Source organism: Drosophila ficusphila, unplaced genomic scaffold, assembly GCF_018152265.1.
Source record: "Drosophila ficusphila isolate 14025-0441.05 unplaced genomic scaffold, ASM1815226v1 contig_436, whole genome shotgun sequence".
NCBI classification, from domain to species: domain Eukaryota; kingdom Metazoa; phylum Arthropoda; class Insecta; order Diptera; family Drosophilidae; genus Drosophila; species Drosophila ficusphila.
The window spans coordinates 1,761,760-1,780,317 of NW_025064352.1; the positions used below are offsets into that span (position 1 = coordinate 1,761,760).

General features: G+C 38.0%; 2 protein-coding genes across 2 annotated transcripts; both read right to left on the bottom strand.

Moving 5' to 3' along the window:
- Nucleotides 1–285: 285 nt before the first annotated feature.
- Nucleotides 286–17,039, bottom strand: LOC108101751 (gamma-aminobutyric acid type B receptor subunit 1). Its single transcript, XM_017206214.2, is given in 17 exon segments — nt 286–2,329; nt 2,811–2,991; nt 3,453–3,590; nt 3,648–3,904; nt 3,971–4,178; nt 4,236–4,352; nt 4,413–4,536; nt 4,597–4,739; nt 7,598–7,747; nt 7,814–7,978; nt 7,980–8,058; nt 8,118–8,283; nt 8,415–8,631; nt 8,688–8,858; nt 8,933–9,067; nt 12,547–12,801; nt 15,996–17,039. Coding segments are annotated over 16 exon segments (2,526 nt in total). The 5' UTR covers nt 12,799–12,801; nt 15,996–17,039; the 3' UTR covers nt 286–2,306.
- Nucleotides 4,769–7,572, bottom strand: LOC108101732. Its single transcript, XM_017206184.2, is given in 2 exon segments — nt 4,769–7,191; nt 7,194–7,572. Coding segments are annotated over 2 exon segments (2,721 nt in total). The 5' UTR covers nt 7,536–7,572; the 3' UTR covers nt 4,769–4,812.
- Nucleotides 17,040–18,558: the final 1,519 nt, after the last annotated feature.

Below are 18,558 nucleotides of genomic sequence, written 5' to 3' on the forward strand. Positions count from 1 at the left end.
AATAATTATTTAAATTGCATAAAGAATTCAGGCATTGATTTAATGAATAAAGGTTATTGATTCCCTCATTAAAATACGGCACGAGTGGGGTGCAAAATAAAATGTTTGCTTTTAAGAACGATTTGCATTTTAAGAAACAAATTTTGTGAAAGATGTCAAAATATTAAGACTGAATATTTTTGAGCAAATGAACTTGTAATTTAATCATGTTACCTTTGGCTTTAAATTTAATTTCATTCGCATACTAAGTTCCACCAATAAAATAATACTTAAATATCCGTTGAATTTTGTTTTGTGTTTTTTATTCAGTAAAATTCTCATTTATTCCGTTTTATTAAACTTTAAATTAATTCGTTAATGTTACATTCATAAGAACATACCGAGTTTTTCATTACTTTGACCTTTTGTTTTTCCTGCATACTGCTACCATTTTTTGTGGTTCAAATTTATTTTGTCACTAACAGTAGATTTTCACTTTTTTTGTGTTTTCTTTTGAAATAAATCTGGATTTATTTAAACTTTGCTTTTTCTATTTACTCGTATTTATACAACAATTAGCTTGGCTAAACTGTGTCTTACTTTACTAAAAGTTCTTCGTTCGGCTGTGATTTGAGGACAAAAGCAAATAATTGATTCGGATTCAAAAATAAATGTCGATTAAATTGTTGCATTTGTAGATTTTGTTGCTGTTGTGGCTTGTATTTTCTTTTTAGTGGTTAGGAGGCGCAGCTAAATGCTCTATATACAATATACATGATCTCGAGTTACACGTCTACCCTAACAGCGTTCCCTATATGTATAAGAAATACAATCCAATTAAGCTACAAATTCCAACGATCCTTAACAAATATCAATGTATCGTACTAGAGATGTTCTTTGCCATTTGTAAATTTCATATATATATATTTCAATATTTATATATATAATCATTGTTTATCGTGTGTATAGTATTCATTTCTTTCGCTTGGTTTTCATTTTATTTAACGGCTTAGATTTTAAAGTCTTTCATTTCGTAGGAATTTGATGTTGTCTATGTATGTTTCTTATAGCACTTTTCGTGATGGATTTTACTTCATTTCGTTAATTTGAATGTGAGAGTGATTGAAATTTAAAAGGTTCGACTTTGTAGAAGGGTGAGTTAGTGAGTGATTAGTATGTTATGCAAGTGAGTGAGTTAATCATTTTGTTAATAGGCTTCAGTTTAGTTTTAGTTTAAATAAAGTCAATTCCTATATAACGACGCCCTCAATTATGTTTCTCGGTTTCTCTTCATTTCCTGTGTATAATATATATACTTTATAAATGCGATTTTAGAACTTACAGTAGGTTCAAAAATTTCTCATTACCATTTAATTTGTCTATGTATAACAGTACATAAAAATTAAAACGTTTCTTGAGCTTCACTTAACCCACCCATAATATAATAATAACTTTTGATGCTACACTAATCTATGCTAAATGTATACATATCCTTTCATTATCTAATATTTACTAGACTTTCCATTCGATTTGTGCTATTTACGATTTGCTGAAATGTAAACTATTAAAACTTCTTATCGAGTGCACACTTATACGTCACATACACACATGTATCTATACAAAGTGCCTAAAGCTAACTTAGCTAACATATTGGGAATCAAACCGACAACCCCATCGAGAAGAACAGGATTCCGAAATTTGATTCCCGGAGTCTAGGAGTTTGGTTTGTATTGCCGCGACCTGGTTCGGAAAAGACACGTAAATAAAAACTAAGAATCGGGAGAAGGCCGCCATTTGGGTGGTTTTCATCTATTCAGATTTAATATATATATAGAGAGCTCTAGGAGACAGCAGTGAGCAACATAGGTCTAAAAACAAAATTCTCTTAACCCAAGAACAGTATTTACTAAAAACACAACAATTGGTTTTCCCTTTCCGGCGTTTAAAAATTTACTAACTTTAACATGATTTGTATTTTAGGTTTTTTTTTCTGACTTACTAGAATTTTTGGTTTTTGTGTTTCAACTTTAAAGCCTAACAATTCGCTTAGTTCAGATGCTAATGTCGTTTTTTGTTTTTTTTTTTTTTTTTAAGTTAAAAGTATTTCGTTTTTAATATTAATTCTAAACACGTTTAAGGTACAATACATATTTCATTATTCTACAAAATTGCTGCTACCAATTCACTTATTTAGCTCAGCTTAAAGTTGATACAAAGTTTATTAAGTACGTGTTTTTTATTAATTCCATCCTTCGTAAGCATCATTATTTGCATTTCATATTTTCTGTATAATTCACCTATCACGCAAAGGAAATTGACAAGTTTTTTCATGTACGATGCTCATGAGTATCTGTAAGATAAATATATTCTGAATTAGTTTAGGATTTATGTAAAGGTACACAGTTAGAGAGGTTAATCAAATCGTGCTTTGTTAGAGAAAATTAAATTTATAAAATTTATAAAAGTATGTGCTTACATTAAACCACAACACGAATATTACAAATACTTATGTACATTTTAAATTGTGCGTTTTTTAAAATCTAAATGCAGTTTGAAAACAACAAAAATATTTAAAAAGTGAAGTGCCGACAGTGAGTTTACGTAGCATTAACATGAACAAATAACCTTTGAACTCCATTTTTACGGTTGTTCCTAATCAATTGTGTCAATGCCCACGAAAATAGCTAAAATTTCTAATTAAAATTGAGAACATTACGATTATGAACGCCAAGCTAAACCAACGATGCTAATATAATATATATCGAGAGAACCACATGCAACTGGCTACATGGAATTTGGAAGGAATGGGATCTTGCCCCTTCAACACTCACCTTGTGTGATTGCGAGTGTGGCTGCGGGTGTGGCATGTGCGGATGAGTTGATGAGGGAAGCTGGCTGCGAAGTTGTCGCCACAGCGGCGGCGGCGGCACCTGTTGCACCATTCAGTTCTGTGCCCTTCACGTCGCCCCGTTCCACAAGCCGCTGTCGCAGGACTCGTATCTTCTCCTCCTTCTGCAATGGCAAATACAAAATTTTACTTTATATATGAAGTAATATAGTCATCATGACCTCTTTCAAGTCAGCTCTAATCTACTTCGTTCTTATCATAAATGGTGTCTGTGAGAGAACCGAAATGTTTTCTTATCAATTCATGATTGCTATATATACTTTAGTTCACTAACGAAATTGTTTCAGAAGGCATCTTCATTAGAATGATTAAATCTTTCAATTGGAACAGACTACCTTAATTTGAACATAGATAAAAAGTTCTTGACTTATGATCGTGATAACAACTTATAAAGAAACAAAAGTGCAGCCGAGCATGGCGGTGGTTGGTGGTTTCACTCTTGATTGCCAAGGTGAATACACTTAATTCTTAATGTTCCTATGAGAACGTTTTCAATTTTATAGACTTGCTTTAAGCTGTTACTTAACGGTCTCTATTTAAAAGCAGGCCAAACCCTTTAACTTACCTGTGTTATTAATCGTTGCAGTTCCTCATTTTCGGTAACAAGTTTTTGATAGCGTTCCTCATCCTCTTTTGATATGGCCGAATCGGGATTGTATTTCGATTCTGCCTTGTCCTTGGGATGACGTATGACCTCAATGACCTAAATAGAAAGAGCACTCAGATTATGTTATTCTCATACGAATGGAAAGGACCACACCTTTGGCACAAATATCAACAGCATGCTTAGGAAACAACAGAATATCACAGCTAGAGCAACGAAGGCGAAGGATGCGTCCTGCTGCGATGCAATGACCATGCCCACCGGAGCTGTTATCAGACAGAGGACGACCACATTATAGATGCTCATGCCCACGTATCGCGAATCGTTGATCTGTTTCACTTTAATGGACCGCGTCTCGTAGGCCAAAAATAGACCAAACACCAGGATTAGTCCCTTGAAGCCATAGACAAGACCTAGAAGGGATAATTCATTAATTAATAGTAACATAAATTTCCTAAAGAAACTGATTAAAAACATACCCAACCACATGGAGTTGCGTTGACTTTCACAATGCTCAAGCTCTGGACGTATTTTAATATCATCAGTAGTAGATACTGGATCTTCGAGTGGGAATGTTTCGAGATAACGCTGCAGCGGATCAAAGATCTGCCATGAGAGTAATATCACTAAATCTATTGATAAGAGGCCCGAAACCATGGTGTATAGCTTCCAAGGTTCCACTTTTTTCTGCAATTACAATGTGTTGATTAATTAATTCATTTGCCTTTTAATTGGTAGCTTTACCTTCGGGTCAGTTTTTGCTTTTGTTGTAAATCGGTGCACACGCCAGACCTTGCTGAACATAGCACCGTATGCTAATGTAAAACCGGTGGATAGTAACCAAGCTCTCGCTTGACATATCTAATGGAAAAAACCATTTAAAATATATTTGTTTAATATATGTATATATTATTCAGTTACCTTTGGATATTCCTCGGGGCTGACAAAGCGTCCATCGATACCCAGTAAGATGACAGATATGAGACAGATGATGACACCAAATAACATTATCGTATTGCAAACGGGATGCGAGGATTGTATTACTCTGGAATTTTGAAGGAACTGAGTGATGCTGAAGGATCTTAAGTATGTGTAAATTATCTACCTTCTATGCTTATTCCATATATTAAAGATGATCAAGGCGAAGGCGACAAAGATGCCGCAACTGGAGATTGTGCACATGCACACAAATAATGGCAAGGACACTGTGCGTAAAACGTGCGTGACAATTGTGCGATCTTGAGGAACCTAGAGTAACATATAAAAACATATTAATGTATTCATTTATTAAAAGTATTATTAACAAAAAATAATATTTTCATTACAATGTTTCATGGTATCTGAGAACTTTTTCCACCTTTTCACGATTTCTATCTGTAGCTAATAAAACATAAAACGAAACCTGACCAAAACCCTTTTGATTGTGCTTGATATTATGAGCCCACATTTTGCATTTCACATAGATACGCTCGTTTGGCTTTAGATTTTTAATCTTCAGAGCCACAACTCTATTTAGATCATTTGGGCCAAAGAAGGATTTCTTATTTTTATCCCCAACGTACTCGATTTTCTCTTTAATATCGGTGTATTCCGTTCGGATTGCCGCTTCTGGATGGAATTCTATTTGAATATTCTTGTTCTCTTCCGTTTGGCAAGTAATCCAAGTACGGTTCTCACGATCCTCCTTGGAAGTAGCATTCTCCAAAAGGCTTCTCAAAGCCAAAAATTCATCCTCGCTAACTTTGGCATTCACAAGCTCATCGGAATCAACGTATGGTTCGGTTCTAAAGCCTATTATTCGATTTACTTTCAGAAAAACACACGGTTCACCACTGGGATATCCAAACTTTTCGTGGGCATTACAAGGTCCAAATCGAAAATTATGACCAGAATCGCCATATTTTTCCAACAGAGCCATTATCGCGGCATTCTTTTCCATGGTCTCAGTTTCATTCTGTGGATCGAATGAGATCCCTTTGGGATTAGTTCTGGGTCCAATCGGAGTAAAAGTCATAACTGGCGCGTGCATTTTTGACTTGGGTGCATCATTTGTAGCATCATTTGTGAGGTAATCAAACCAGGCCATGGAAAAAAGAACAACAAATGCAATGTAGCATATGGCAAAAATCAGTGTATAGAACCAGTGACTTCCACGGCGTAATTCATATTTTCCATAGGTATTATTGTAGAAGAGGCGACGCCAACCAGTTCTGCCCGGAAAATGGTATTCACAGCCTTTATAATAAGGACGTCCTTCGTCCTTTGTCGGCAGCTTGTAAGGGTTATCATATATCGGTGGATCCACAATGAGATCATTCAATTTCTTTTCATCATACTTAAAAGGTGTTGAGTAGATAACTTCAGTTCCGTCGTCAATTGGCCTAAAAGGTTTATCTGTGTTGGTTCCAAAATTTCTTAAAGTATTTCCCGGATGCTCGTACATCTCAGAAATTGGTGGATCTTTGGTTTTTGGAAGGACTTTAGTATTAACTCCAATTTCCCTAACTCGATCATCCAAGGGTCCTATTTCTATGGGTTGATCGTCTGTTTCGGTTTTATATTTATAATTGCGATGCTTGTGCCGCCTTTCAGTGACTTGTCCTATATCACGCAGTTTTCCATCATCGTGAATAATTCCCTCTTCAATTCCTGGCATGCTCTCTACTTTTTGGGGTTTTCTACTTATATAAGTATTAACTCCAATAGCTCTGATTTTCCTGTTTCTCTTTCCTATTTTGATTAGCTTTTTTTCGTCCAGTGTCTGTTTTTCTCCAGGGATCTCAGAAAATGTTTCCGTGATGGGAAAGCTCCAAGGTTTTTTGGCCTCCAATTCTATTTCTGGTTCTGTGGGAGGCTTCTTATCCTTGCTGACATCCTTGTTATCTTCTTTTTGATCCTCATTTTCTTTTGGATTTTCTTCAGCTCTTTGGGCAAGACAAAAGATTTTTGTGATGGTGCCTCTGTTTTTAAACCTGGCATCATCGTCATCGTCACTACTATCACTAAAGGTTTCTTTCCATTTTATTTCATCGACATGATTTCTGCCAGTTCCAGTTGTCTTGGAACCTTTTATCTCATCGATGGTTTGGTCAGCTCTGCGTTGCTTAAGATAATCTGCAGTTGATACGCGTTGATCCTTCAACTCCTTCAACTTTCCCATATTGATTATTTCAGCTAGGAACGTGGAACGATCGTCGTTATGTGAGCGAGTGCTACCCTTCATGGTTGATGATCCAATTGAATATAAATCAGGATCTTCTTCCTCTCCCTCTTCGTCCAAAAGGCTTGAGGTTGTATTAAATTTATGCCGGCTGCCAAAACGATGTCGAAGAGCGCTATCTGGCATCCAGTTTTCCCTATTTTCTGGCCTATTTGAAGAAAAGTTTGTCTCTGATGAGCGCTCATAATCAATCATATCTGCTAGGTACTTTTCCTTATCGAATCCATCAAATGGTTCTCTTCGTCTTCTTGAATAAGTTATATGTTCTCGTTCATTGTACTTTTGTGGTCCGCTTGAAGGTCTTTCTTGATGTTTTCCTTGGAGATTTCTGTCTTGAAGATGTGATTGCCTAAGAACAGGTCCTTGGTAATTTTTATCTTCAATATATGATTTTCTAGCTACAGATCCTTGTCGATTTTTATCATCAAGATGCGACTTGCTATGTACAGATCCTATTGAATGCTTTGAACCTTGTCGGTCTTTCTTTTTATCAGTGCTTGTATTACCATCTTTTGTTTCGGATTGCCTGCCTTTATTGGTTTCAAATGATTTTGAGAAGCCCGGTTTTTCCTCAGTTTCTTTTTGTGTACTGTGTCTTTTTCAGGTTCAGAGACTGATACCCTTATTGAAGGTTTCCTTGGTTTCGGTGCCACGTTAGGAGGTTCTTTATTGGATTTTGAAGGAGACGTTCCCGCATTGGCTTCGTCATCTTTCTGAAAAAAGCTAACTGATGGATCTAAAACCCTTATTGATTTTCTTTCCTTTCCAGTATCATCTGAAATATCCTTGGGAGTTTCTTTTTCCTTTTCTTTTTCGTCAGACATTTTTTATATTTTAGTATAGGCACCGACTTGAATGATATTCCAAAGTTGACTAATATGCTTACCTTGCCACCAATCCATTGTTCGGTATTCAACCAGGACAGATTATCCAACTGGGTATCGTAGTAGCCCAACTTTTCGTACTTTCCATTCACCATCTGCTCGATTTGAGTAAGTGCAATACGATCGCCCTGAGAACTGAATGCCACTACACCCTAGAAATATATGTTTATTCGATTAAATTTAAATTATTTTCAAAATAATTAATATTGCAATCTTACCGAGACACCCAGAAACTGTGTGGAGTTCATGGCAGCGTAGATTTCATCGGCAATTTCCTTGTCCGTATAGGTGAAGTCCCTCAAAGATTTCTTTCCGCTCGTCAATCGTTCCATAGTCTTGTTAAAAGCTAAAGCCACACTCCATACAGCATCGTAGGCGAGAGGGAGCCTCCTGATAACCCTCCGGATAGCGATCGTGATTAATGTCGTAACCCTCTTCGATTAACGCCTGATTCAGTCGATGTCTGTTTAAAGTTAAAGTATATTAATTAAGAAACGTATTTAGTATTAAACAAAAACTTACCTAAATTCCTCTGCAGTCATTCCAGATATAGTTGTCTGATTGTTCTGATTCCACATGAGAGCTTCTGTTGTCAGATGGCCCTCGGCAGCTATTCGCATTTGCTCTACAGTGCAGGTGATGCCCTCCGCTTTCAGGTTGACCTCATACCAATTGTCCTCGTACCAGCCTAAAATAATAGTTGAGATGTGAGATAAGGAGTCAATTCAGATAAAGGGATAACAAAACTAAGTCGTATAATATTTTAAATCATTGAAAGCCTGCATATTTTCGCTGCTTTTAATGCTTCTGTAAACTCACCTATGAAGAACCATACGTGGGCTCTGCCATATAGCTGCTGTTTGTACATTTCGCAGAGAACTCTTCTGGCGGCCACGACATAGAAGAGTCCCACAATGATGCGTGCATCCTGGCGTCGCAAATTGCGCACGGCGTCTGTTGGATCGGAAAGAAATGATTGTCTAGTTACGATTTCAACGCCAGCCTCCATGCATCGATTCTCGAGATCCTCCACGGTCTGTAATTAGTTTATTTAATATAGGAAATACTTATGGAAAAAGGTTTATTCCATACCGATATAAAGACCTCCTCGGCCTGTTGCAGAATGGCCACCCTTGACCAGCCGAACTTCTTCATTAGTTTGATGCGAGTGGGATTGTGCACCGTGGCCGATGGATGGGTGCGGAATAGCGTGGGAAACCGTTTGCGATCCGAAAGTGCCGGACTCGAGGCCCCATAACAAAGCTAATGTAGAAGAGGGGAACAATGTTTATTCCAATGCAGAATATCAGGTTACGCGTTATGCAACCACCACTTACCACAATGAGATTCCACATTTTGGCAGCCTCGGCCACAGTTGTGCAGACCGTACTGCAACCCGCCAGCAGCATTAGTTTTTGTGGTTTATTATAGAGCAGATTGTACATCACGCTGGCGCCCAAACCGGGCTCACACTATCCAAAAAGGAGGAGGGGGAAAATATAGAATGGTATTAGCCGGTTGCCAACAAAATTATATTCTCCGTCACTCGTCGATAAATATTCATACATAAATTGGTTTCGACTTGATGGCATGACCGTCGGGAAGTATTGATTATGCTTATGCTGAGCAACGGCCCTTAAGGAGTTATTAATAGCGAGTTTCCTGTAATTTATGTGTCTGTCTTCATTCAAAGATAATTATTGAAATGATTAATTTGCCTTGTGATTCATGTGCGGCAATTGATGCCTTGGTGCGGCCATCAAATTGAAATTTATTATCGAAAACGACACTTGTTTTGTTAAGGTAATCAATTTGTGTAGTTTTAAGTTGCATAATTGATGGACACTTTGCTTTAGTAAGTGTAATTTTGAAAACTGAATACATTATAATTGTTAAATGTGTCAATTAATGCTTCAATAAAACAATTGTTGCTCAACGAACCATTAAATGGTTTATAAACTGAAATTAATTGAACACTATTTAAATTACGATCAAATCAAATTATAAACAAATATCAATACATATCATTTTTAATACAATTCAGAACTTGTTTAAAAGCTTTTTGCTTGATTTATGGCACGAATTGAAGTAATTAACTTTGTTTCATTTCCATACTCAATCCCCTGGCTAATTTATGTCTCCACCTGGATGATATTTTTCCATTTTTCTTTTTATTAATCCCCGTGCCATGGCATTTATCAATTAAACAAGATTCATTCATGACAATGAATAATTCAAGAAAATGTGCCCCTTCCTCTGCTCTTTTTTCCACATGAGGGTTCGGAAGTTGTGATATACATACGTGGATCCACGTTGACCATACAAATGATTCATTCATTCAGTTATTCATTCTCCCATTCATTCATTTACATGGCAAACTCGTTTTCACTGCTTGTCGTTTCCCTTACTTTTCCCCAAAAACCCCCTTTTCTTCCTGCCTCCGACGACAATTTTCATATTTCTTACGTGGTTCGCGTGTAAACAACCATTCTAATTGTTTTTTTTTTCCTCTTCTTTTCATGTCCAGTCCCTGTTTATGCATAAGTATTATCCTGTTCATACTCCCACCATCTATTTAGATTTAGGTGCGGGTTTCTGGTCTCGAGGCATGCCACGATATAAGCGCTCGCTCTAGTTTAATAGTTTCTCTTTTTTCTCTTCCCTGGCGGAGGGTATGCTAATTTTGCTGAAAACTTTGCAGCTGACAATTAGAATTTTAATTAAAGTTTAAGCAAAGTAAATAATGATGGAGTGAATTCCATCGTTATAAACTATCAACTTATTCTGGCTTAACTACTTTTATTACTTTCATGAATGAACAGATTCACGACCAGAAAGAAATTTCAAGTACAAAAATCAGAACTAAATCAGAAACTAAAAATCATTAAATGTTTATTTTCGATGGCAGCAATTTAACTTATTTCCTTTTAATAGAAAAACCTTTGACAGCTGTTTGAAGCCATCTAGCCGTTACAGGAAAAAGCACTTTCCCAAAAATAAAGTGACAGTTACACCAGTGAAAAGTAAAGTATATATAGATTTCCCAGCCGTTAGTTGGACAATTTAAAACCAATGAAACATTGGCCACGGTCCGAGAATTGCAGTAGTAGGTCTGAAAGCATCGTTGATTCAACCGGAAGGGCATTAGATGTCTCGGTGGCAATCGCAGGATAACCATCCTGTCTTGTTTATATATTTTTTTTTTCAGCTCGCTTCTCTGTGCTTCTTGGGACATTTCACACATCAAAGTAGGTCAAGCAAAAGGCAGCGGCAAAGGCAAACATTGCGTGCGACCTTTGCCCCTTGTCGCCTGCCATGTGACGTGGATACGAAGGTGGAGGAGGCTCTGGTGGATGTGGAAGTCAAAGGAGGTGGTGGTGGTGGGGAGGCATGGGACCTGGAGATGGCAACTAATTATGCAGCATTTAACGGAAGCTGTTTGCCTAAGCCACAAACATAACGCGCCCGGCTCAGTCCAGCGAGGCGAACTGAACTGAACTAACCAGACCAGATATGAACAGGGACACCATAGAACTCAACTGAAGGATAACTGAACTGAACGGAACTGAACGGAACTCAACAGCATAGAATCTGAACTTGGTTTACCTCTCCGCCTCTGTTCGTTATCTATAAGTCCGTATCTCTGGCTCGTAAATGGCTGTGTGTACTAAAGTAGTAGTATATGTGGCATAGGATATACGAGTCGTGTATAGTTGTGTCCGTCCCTCCTGCCAGCCTTGAATAAAAATAACTCAAATGATGAGCTACGGCTGGGCAGGGGCAAAGTGACCTCATTCAAAACTCAAAACAAGTAGTTAAGCTTTCGCTCACTTAAAACTAATGAGGTTCGCGCTTATAAATAGGCAGGGCCAAAACACCGAAACCGAAACCAAAACCGAAGTAGTGAAAACCGCAACAACTGTACCGCAGACCCTTAAAACGGGAAACCCGCAAAAAATAAAAAACACAAAATGTGCAAAATATGAAAATGAATAAAAATAGTGTTTTTGCGCGCCAAGGGGCATTGATACACAGAACTAGATAACTGGAAACTGCGTCTCCTACTGGCCATTTATTATGATGTATGGCTTTTTGGATGGTGGGGAATTTGTTTAATAGCCGCCTCTGTATTAGCTGACAAGAGTTTCAAAGTTCACAGATGTGGATACTTTTTGAAGTTGATTCATAGCGGGGTGGTTCAGTTTTAAAACAAAATATTTTGCAATTTTTATTTATTTATGGTGTAAGGGATCTCCAAAGATAAAAAGTAAAATATAAAGAACGTTAAAAATTTTACAAAACCATGTTATAATTATTAAAAGAAAGAACTTATAGTTTGTATGCACATAAAAATAGCATTATCGACATTGATTGTGTGGCCTTGTGCACATTCTTCTTTCTGTTAAATACCTTTTATCAATTACAAATCACGGATATAAAAACCCGATTAACCGAACTCCACCGATATAATTGCTGTTGGCAACGTGGCGAACGTGCCACAGTCGAGCGAGCCCCAATTACGATTTATGGGCGGTCATTAAGCCGAGACATTGCCAAATATCGTTGGACATTGGCGAATCGGTGGAGAATTCAATTTGTGGAACACATGCGTAGCAATACCCTTTAATGCGGCATAATAAAACTGTTTGTCCTTTGTCCTTTGTTAACAGGGACAGGACCCGCACTCCGCAGCCATCGTTCCCGGGAGAAATATGCTAATGAATGCCAGTGCTCAGCTCAGCCAGCACTCCAGTCATCAGTGAAACAGAAACAAAAACGACGAAACAAAATAAGTGGCACCCAAGGGTATGTGACAGGAGGCCAGAGGAGACTACAGTACTGTACTGTACTGTACTGACGTGCCGTATTTAAGTAGGGCTTATCGCGTTTCAGCTTCGGGTAGACTATACTGGATACTATACAGGATAATATAGTGGGGTACTATACTCACCTCGCTGTCGTTGCTGTGCAGGATGAGCTTGAAGCCCGGCAGCAGATTCGGCTGCTTGTTGACATCATCCAACGCCAGTCTTGCGGCGGGCATACACGCCTGGCCGCCCTGCCATCCTCCTTTGCCGGCTATCGGAAAGATGCCACCGATGTGCAGTTCATCGGGCCTCCCGGCCACGCCCCCTTTCAGGTGCGGCGAGGCGATCAAACAAAGCAAAAATATCCAAAACGTAACAGCACCATCACTTGTCATATCCTGCAAAACAAAAAAAAGAAAACAAAAAGATTGAAAGGACAACAAGAACAACAACACATACATATAAATATAACGAGGAATCAGAATCTGAATCGGTATCTGAATGTGAATCAGTATCAGAACAAGAGAACAGCGAATAAAACGCTTGAAATGTGATTACCGAATTGGCGAGCGAACAGAAATACAAATCGGGGAAATACAAATACAAATAGCAATACAAATAGAAATATAAGAAGGACCTCCGCAAAAAACAAGCCCACCAGCGATGGAAACCGAACGAAACAAAAACGGTAAGAGGCGAAATGAAACCAAACCAAACCAAACCAGACCAAAACCAAAGCGAGCGTCAAGCTTCGTTTTATGTGCCAAAGCAATTTTTATGACTACATGGGCAAACGTAAGCAATTTATACACTTCGGTGTGTTCCTGCTGATGGGGTATACTAGATATGGTGCCAAATTGGACGACAATAAACATATGAAATAAATATTTTTTAACTCTTATGGTAATGAAAACAACTCTGCTTATTGGCTAACTTGACCCATAACATTTAAGCGATATAAATCAACTTTAACTCTTTCATAAATCGAATTTTAAAACGATGTATAAACGCTGCATTTAAAGTTAAAAAACTCATTGTGACTACTTATTCACTTTAATTTAAAACAAATGATTATCCAGTATAATGGTTTCTTGCCAATAAATCCTGCCAAATAACACTGAATAAGCATTTCATTCTATATAATCCACTTCATAAAACGTGCATATTTAAATTGTATTTTCGTTGCATACTTTTGGGTTATGTTTTCGGTTGTAGCTTAATGCGGGATTAGGTTTGAGATTTTCCTCCATTTGTACATATATGTATGCGTATAGCGTTTTAAAGGTTTAAGAGCTTGAGGAAAAGCTTGTTTTTGTGTTCGTCTTAATGTATGCAAACATTTCTAAAGAAAATCAACGAATTTGAAACGAAATAAGCTCGCAGGCCAACAGCTCCATTATTAAAATTGAAATGAGTTTCTCGCATCTTTAGTAACTTTTTCATCTAACTTGGATTTATTGTTCATTAATTTGAATGAATCAAGATACCTCTACTGACATTTAATTTTCAATGCTTTAAATGTATTAAATAAAATATTTAAAGGGAAAATAACTAATAACATTAAGAGCATCGCATTTATATCGAATCGAAATTAATATTGGCTGGAAAAGTATATTTTGATTAGCTTAGGTCAGTTTCGCATCGACCTTGCTGACTAATCGAAAGAAAAGAAAGCATAAAAACCAAATCCGAGTGTTTTTTATGTCCCTCCCACCTTAATGCGAATAATGTCTATCCGAAAAACCGAATTCTATTTCCACTCACATTTATATTCAGTTAAAGAATTCAATTTTAATTAACCAAATCTCATTAGGAAGCAAACTGCGGCCAGAGCAATGATTCCGATCCCACACTAATCCCGGAAAATAGTTATCGCAATCCACATGAAGCCAAATCAAATCTGCAACAAATTCAATTGTTTGCTGACCGAATTGAACTTGGATTTAATAGTAATTGTCTCTTTGTCTCCCGCTCTATCGTTTTCGCTTTATTCGTCTGGCAGTCTGGTGGTTTCTATTTAAGTTTTGATTTCAAAGCTTTTAAGCTTTGTTTCAATTGAGATTTGTCGAAACAAATAAATAAATAAGCAGTTTCTATTTATTTGATGTTGTTCTCTTTTTCATTTGTCCTGAGGTTGTTTTTTCTATTATTTTTTTTTTTTTTTGTACGGAGCAAGGGCATTTTGCGCTTCGGCGCCTGAGTTTTATGGCTTTTATTCGCTTACGCCCCCGCTCCTCCTGTCCGCAGCCCCTTTGGCAATGTTCTAAACTCCTGCCACCAATTTTTTTCTATAAAAAAGGAAAAACTTTTATGTAGGGGAAGCCTCTTTATCTCTGTGTGTCCTGCGTATGCGAGGTAGATACATGCGTACTTATATTCAGATACGTATAAACGTAAAGGGGCAGCAAAAAAATAATTTAAAGTATGACTTGCAATATATATTTTATCGTCAGCACGTCGTGTAATTTATTATGGCTCTAAAATATTTTGTTGATCTATAGTTTTTACTTCAGCGGTTTTACAGAAAAGTATCTCGTTGAATAAAGTTCTGATCAAAATGTGATTAACAAGCCACCATGGCGTATACGCAATTTTGTTTGTTTACGAAAATTTTAGTTATTGGTAAAACATTTTATGTTGATTTTTTTACTCTTTGTAGATGATGAATGAGTTGTATGTCAAAAATCGAATAAAGTTTTTGTTTAAGGATATACAAAAAAGGAGGCGATGTTTGCCTCAGCATAAATGTTTATTTGTGTTCGTTGAATGATGAATGACAGTTTTTCATGCAAAAACATTTTTTCAGTGTTTGCATACGAGTGCCAATGTTTATTGAATGGAAATGTGTCGGCGTAGCACAAACACACATACATACATACATAAACAGCCACAACCGCTCCAAATTTGTTTGGCAGTTAATCGCACTGAGGCGCGTTAATCATGGCGGTGTATTAAGAGGTGGAGTGGTGGGTGCTTTAGGGGGTGGTGGCTGCGCTTAGTGGTGGTTAAGTCGGCTGAGGTGTGGTTGCAGATTTAGCGAGTTGACACCTTTGACGTAGAGTTGCCGCTGAAGTGGGAACTGAAGGGGGATGAGTGCTAAGGGGCTAACTTCCTAGTGACCTAGTTTACAAACGCTCTCACACACACACACACACACAGGCTCACAGCATTAATTACGCCGAGAATTCTGCACAAAATGCGACAAATGCTTCACTTCACTTGGCTGCCTCCTCACCTGCTGCTCTCTTCTACACACAAAAAAATTAGACCCTTTATGATGATATCAATTCGTCTTAATTAGCTTTGTTAACTTCTTTATCAACAAATCAACACAGCAGTAAAATGCTACAAAAGAAAGTACACAGAAAAAAATGTAATGTTTTACATATCTCATTAACTAAATCTACGGTGAATCTTTCGGGATTTGAGCATAACGAATATGTAAATGTTCGAAAAATGTGACTTTCTACATCGTAACTCTTTAAGACCTTTTTGAAACAACAACTTATTTTTTTTGAGTGCACTCCTTACTCCTCTTTGGGGCACTCTCCACCTTTCTATCGCCGTCTCGCTCACTTTACACTTCACTTACTTTGCGTATTGCCGTTTAAAAATGCGATGTTGTTTTTGTTGTTATTGTTGTTTTCGCTACGGTTGCTCTCGCTTGTGTCCTTTGCAGCTGCTTCTTCTTCTCGGTCTCCGCTTTAGCCTTTGCCGTTGTTTTTGCCTTTGTCTTTGTCTGCTCCTTTGCTTTTGCTCCTTTGGCCGGTGCTTCAATTGTTTCATAAGACGCTTCTTCTTTTTCGCTGCTCCCTTTTCCGTGGGCAGGGGGCGAAGGGGGTGTGGTTTTTTTTTGAGAAGGGGTGTCGCGGTATTTCCAAAAGGGGTCAGGGGCCAATTCAGTGTTTGTTGTTGCTTATGCTGTAGCTGTTGTTGTTGTTGTTGTTGTTGCTGCTGCTAATATCGCTGTTGCGGCGGCGTTGTTCAAACATAATTTGATGACTGCGCATTACAATCGATAATCCCATGCACAAATGCAGCTCAGCAGTTCGGCATTGGCTTAAATCCATTTTAATGAGAACGGATCCCGATAATTCCGTAAGCCCCAAATGATGGCAATTTCTTTGCAGGTCCTGCTCCTGCTGCTGATGCTTTTTATCCTCTCTCTCCCTGGTTTTTATATGTTTGTTGCACTTTCACAAATAATACGAGAAAAAACTGAGACGTGCGAGGGGCGTGAGCTTTTTTTTGTCAACTTTGTTTGAGTTTCGGTTTTTGCGGTTAAATTAAATCAATTTAGCTATAGACCTTTGTACAATATATATATTTTCATTGAAATTTTCGTTAAATTTCTTATCAAACTAGCTTTTGGCATTGAGGCCCATGAATTATTAATGTATTCGTTTAATTTCACTTGGCTTTAGCTTTAACACACTTCACTTCAATCAATTCCCGCACCGTAATTCCATTTAGCACGTATTTTTTGGGGCTACACCTTTTCGCGAGTATTATTTTATTCACAGAGAGTGGTGTCCTTTTTTGTGTCTTTTTTTGTACAGACTTTTTCGCATTGTATTCGGGGGATGAGTCGCGAGAGGCTCCTTCTGTGTTCGTTGTGTTCCAAATGTATCCGACGACTGGAACTCCATGACTGACATTTACTTTTTCGCCTCGCCAGGACGAAAGCTTAGCGCGCAGAAGCTTTCGTGGGAAAGCTCTCGCTTCCGCTTTTCCAGTTGCCAAGTCGGGTTTTTTGAAGTTTCGCTTTTAGTTTGGTGGCCAAGTCGAAAGTCGCGAAACTCTCCGGGCAATTACGGTTATAATGAAAGTAGTTGGGGACATGGGGCGGGGTGCTTTCTGGTGGTTTTGGGGTGGCAAGGACGAGGGCGAGGGTTTAAGGACACCGGTTTTATAGAGTTGTCAAATGGCCCCAGGAATGGCCAGTCAAAACATCAAAATTCACTCGCAATTGGCCAAGGGCAATGCAAAAACAACAAGCAAAGGAACAGGATAAGAGGGGGCCGTTTGTTTTGAAAGCGAAAGGCCATAATCGGTTGCACGCCACATTCAAAGCCAAAGTTGAGTTTCATTTTTGGGGTCGCCTCGCCGAGTCAAACATGCAAACACGCACACGGGCCAAGGAAGGCGAGCAAGGTGAGGTCCTTGTCATTTAACTCACTTGTCGAGTTGACCTTTGTTTGGTCGGTTCGGTTGTCGTGCGCCAGTGTACAACACCTAATGCCCAACTGCCACGCCTTGAGCTTGATCCATAGCAACTTGTACTTTTCTACTACTACCTATACGTGTGTCGCCCCAAGCCAACTACAATGGGAAATGGGGAAAGGAAAACCCCGGAAACCCTGAAAAAACTCCCCCTTCCGCACTTAGCTGCAAAAACAACCTTACCCCCCAGGATGGCAATGTGCATGTTTGATGAGCTTATCAAGGCTCTGGGATTATTGAATATTTTCGAATCGATATTGTCCGCACCACACCGTTAGTTGGCACCTTAATTGCCAACTGAATAAATCATTGAAAATTTTTGGCAATTAGTTTGACAACCTCAACTGTCCGATCAATCCGAAGGATTCTGCGGTCCAAAATAAACTTTTGGCATTGCGAAAGTGTTCAAGCCAAGGAATTGCAAGACCACCACCATTGTCGACTGGGGAAATCAATTACTTAAATATTTATATCTGCATGGGGAATGCGGCCATGCTGAAATGCACTTGTCTTGAAATCTGTCAGAGAATAACTGGCAAATGAATCTGTTGAATGGATTAAATAATTTCCAGATGTGTGAATACAAGGACACGGGTTATGGCCTTTGTTTATTCTGCACACAAATTTTATACAACTCATTCGTTGTTTAATTTTTGATTTGTTTTCAAAGTCAGTTAGAGCATTAATTAAAGCAAAACCTTTCAAATAAATTGGTAAACACGAGTTGCCTAATAATCAAAAATAACATTGTAAAATTTTAATGACAAATGATGGTTTCTGAACTGCGTTGTTTGTGAAGTCAGCATGGACAATAGCTTATTGCCAATAATAAAATATTAATTAAACCGAGTTTTTGCTTTACAATTTTACATTGGCGTGAATCTATTTTCGTTTATCAATTATGTTTAGTTTATATAAAGGCTTTGTTTATT